This window comes from Muntiacus reevesi, chromosome 9, assembly GCF_963930625.1.
Source record: "Muntiacus reevesi chromosome 9, mMunRee1.1, whole genome shotgun sequence".
In the NCBI taxonomy this organism is placed as follows: Eukaryota; Metazoa; Chordata; class Mammalia; order Artiodactyla; family Cervidae; genus Muntiacus; species Muntiacus reevesi.
The window spans coordinates 3920362-3924066 of record NC_089257.1 but is presented as its reverse complement, the minus strand read 5'-3'; the positions used below and the strand labels follow the sequence as shown (position 1 = coordinate 3924066).

General features: G+C 36.7%; 1 protein-coding gene across 1 annotated transcript; it reads right to left on the bottom strand.

Moving 5' to 3' along the window:
- Window positions 1–1294: 1294 nt before the first annotated feature.
- Window positions 1295–1939, bottom strand: LOC136175308 (olfactory receptor 4A47-like). Its single transcript, XM_065945641.1, has one exon. The coding sequence runs from the start codon at window positions 1937–1939 to the stop codon at window positions 1295–1297; it is 645 nt and encodes a 214-aa protein (XP_065801713.1).
- Window positions 1940–3705: the final 1766 nt, after the last annotated feature.

Sequence of the window (3705 nt, the reverse complement as noted above, 5' to 3'; positions counted from 1 at the left end):
TATATAATCAACTCAACCAACATTGAGTATCTACCATAGGCCAGGCATTGTTCTAAATACTCAGGATTTATCAATAAACAAAGCAGACCAGATAAAGGGAGAGTTTGGAGTCTCAAAATCAGATTTTAGGTTCAAGATAGTAAACATTTTTGAAGTACTTTGTGCTCCTCCAGAATAGTTCAGATTGACTGATTATGCAGGGGAAGAGGGTATTTTATAATGTGAAACTTCCTCCCTACGAAGCAGTGGGAATATACACCCAGATTACACACCACAGATCGGACTTCGACTCCACTCTGCAGAGACACCAAAGTGACTGATGAAACACTGGGTGAGATGGGTTTATGCTAAGAGTGGCAGGGAATAATTATGCTACATGGAAGCGTGATGACTTAAATAGAAACTGTAATGAGTCATAGTAAAATAAACATTTGCATTTCTAAAAATTTTAGAACTGTATTATCGCAAACTCTTTTTTTCAATATTCTTTGCCTAGGTTTTTTGCTTGTTTGTTTGTTTATTATTGGTGTGGTTTTTCTATGTGTGCGGCTGTGTGGTGTAGCCTCTGGGATTCCAGTTCTCCCAGCAGGGCCTGAACATAGGCTCTTGGCAATGAAAGCATATAGTCCCAACTTCTGGACTGGCAGGGCATTTCCAAATTCTAACAAATTCTGACAGTAAATAAAATTTAGCTACCAACTGGGTAATACATAAAACTAAGTACAATTTTATAATGGCAAATAATTCTCTATCTGGAACTTGCCTCTGTGTGGCCATATGTCAAAATCAGCATGGTTTTGTTAGGTAGGGTGCAATTGTCTTCAATCAAAAAAAGAGAAAATTCTATTTTCTCTTTTCCATTTTAAAGACAAATTCACTTTTTATTACTATGATCTTTTCCCAAAGTCACTTTTTCATCCTAGAACTGCCTCATAGAATTTTCATATCTAAATTTCTGATCATGAAGCGTAAGTTTAATAAAGGACTTATTATGATATAAAATGTACCCAAGCCTTGCGGACAAATGCACAAATAAGCAGGACACAAACACTAAGGTGACCACAGTGATGGGAGACACGGGTGGGGAGGACTCTGTATGGAGCAAACTGTTCTTAATAGCAGAACTATATAATATTAAACTTTAATTGCAATGATCATAAACTCTTTGAAGAAAGAGGATTTTTCTCTTTTTAAAGAAAAAATTTTAAATCAGAATCAAATTTTAAAATGACTTCTGCACTCTAAGGAAATGGAACCTGCTGTCAAATGACCCACTTCATGGTAGATGATGCACTTATTCAATATGAGATATGATGTTTCTTCTCCACAGCTTCTTCATAGCATAAGTTAGCTCAGAACTTCTTAGACTGTAGATTAGTGGGTTCAGAAAGGGGGTTATGACGGTGAAAAACACGCTCAATAATTTGTCAAGGGGGAACGTCTTAGCGGGTCTCACATACATGAAAATGCAGGGAACAAAGAAGCAGACAACCACGGTGATGTGGGAGCCACAGGTCTGGAGGACTTTCCGCTTCCCTTCCTGACTCAGGTCCTTCAGAGAGCGCAGGATGACTCCGTAGGAGGCGAGTAAGAGCAGAAACACAGCAGTGCAGATCAGTCCTCCATTGGCCAACACTAAGATGCCGATGATATAGGTGTCAGCACAGACGAGTTCCAGTAAGGGATACATGTCACACATGCAGTGATCAATGACATTGGGGCCACAGAATGGGAGCCCGTAAATAGTACTAAGTTGAATCACTGAGTGCAGAAAACCTCCAACCCAGGACACCACCAGCAGTAAAACACACACCCTCTGCCTCATGATCACCAGATAATGCAAGGGCTTACAGATGGCCACATAGCGGTCATAGGCCATCACCAGCAGAAGGAAGACCCCGGATCCAGCAAAAAGGTGCTCTGCAAACAGCTGAGTCATGCAAGATTCAAAGGATATGTTTTTTTCCCCAAATAACAACTCTGAAATCAATCTGGGAGTGATAGAAGTGGAGTAAGTGACATCCATACATGATAAGCTAGCAAGAAAAAAGTACATCGGTGAGTTCAGAGTCTCACTGACAGCTATAGTCACTATAATAAGAAGGTTGCCCACCAGAGTCAAAAGGTAGATGAACAGGAACAAAACTAAAAGGACTTTCTGCTCCTTTGGATTCTGTGTGAGACCCAGAAGGACAAAGTAGGTTACGTTGTTTCTTGATTCCATCTAATCTGGACAGGAGCTGATGTCACATACTAAAGCAGTTTACTTTAAAAAAAAAAAAGGGGGTGGGGGATAACACTGAAAGGGGAAAAATGCTCAAATGTATAAGAATTTTTTTAAATTTATCCATTCATTGGAAGAACGTCAATAGAACATCTATTTGTGTCTAATGTGTCATAGAAATTTTGATTATCAAGTTGAATAAGGCTTAGTTTTTTTGTTTGTTTGTTGTTTAACCTCAGTGTTATGACACAGAACCAAAAAAAACCAAACAATTCCTGACACCTGTATGAAGTTAAATTCACACATTAAATTCACAGAGTCCTGAGGAGTCAGAATATAGGAGTATATCAAGTGAGTATCACAGAAGACTTTCAAGAGGAAGTAATGCTTCAGCTGAATATAAAACATAATTGAGAGTATAAAGAAATAAAGAAAGCTATGAAAAGGTTCAGCATTTATAAAGACACAAACTATAATACATGAAACACTCAAGGTAATACACATAATCAGTGTGGGTAGATGAATGTGTGAATAGTTGAATTCCTTATCCTGAATTGTCTCTAACCTCACTGACACTTCTTTGGTCTGTAGGTGGATATTTCCCTTTGTCGATCAATAAATTAGACAGCAGAAGTCTAATTTTGTATCTCAAGTCCTTACCTTTGCCCTAAAGTTCAAATGTTTATTTGCAATATCTCTAGTTTTGAAATCCAACTGAATAGCAATTTGATATTTATAAAACATAACTTCTAAACTTTCCACAATAAATTGAGCATTTTCTAAATAAAATTTAAAGAGCATTCTTTATTTATCTTGTTAAATACTATAATTTTCATGTTAGTGTTCACACACAAAATTTCAGTGCTCTTTACTCATTTGTCACTCTCATGAAACTTACATAAATCCTACTAACTCTACTTTAAGCATATATCACAAATTTGATCATTCCCTACTTCTTAATTTCTTCCTGTTCCAAGGTAACAGTGGCCTCCTAAATCTCACCACATTTATACTGGCCTCAAAAGTCAGTTCTCTTGCTGCAGCGCAAACTGTCCTTTTTAACCTTCTTCTGATAACATCACTCTACTTCTCCAAACTCCTACAATATTCCAATCACTCACTCATAGTTTAATATAACACATTTTATATTTACAGTAGCAAGAGCCATAATCCTTATTTCACAAGGGAAGAACTTAAGGTTCAGATATCTAATTCATTTTCTCAAGTACACACTTTTAAGTCATATACCTAGAATTGATTTTGTTTGATTGATTTTAAAGTAATTTATTTTCTTATATAATAAAGAAGGTCTCACAACTGTGAGCTTGGTTCCACAATTTAATGTTAGTCTTACCTTCTGGAGGCTTGTTCAGAACCTGAAGAATAACCTGAAGTTACTCATCAACACTTGGAATTATTTTTCATCCATTTTGACAAAGAGGACAAAAGCCCACTTTATTACTTGAGCATATAGTTTATTT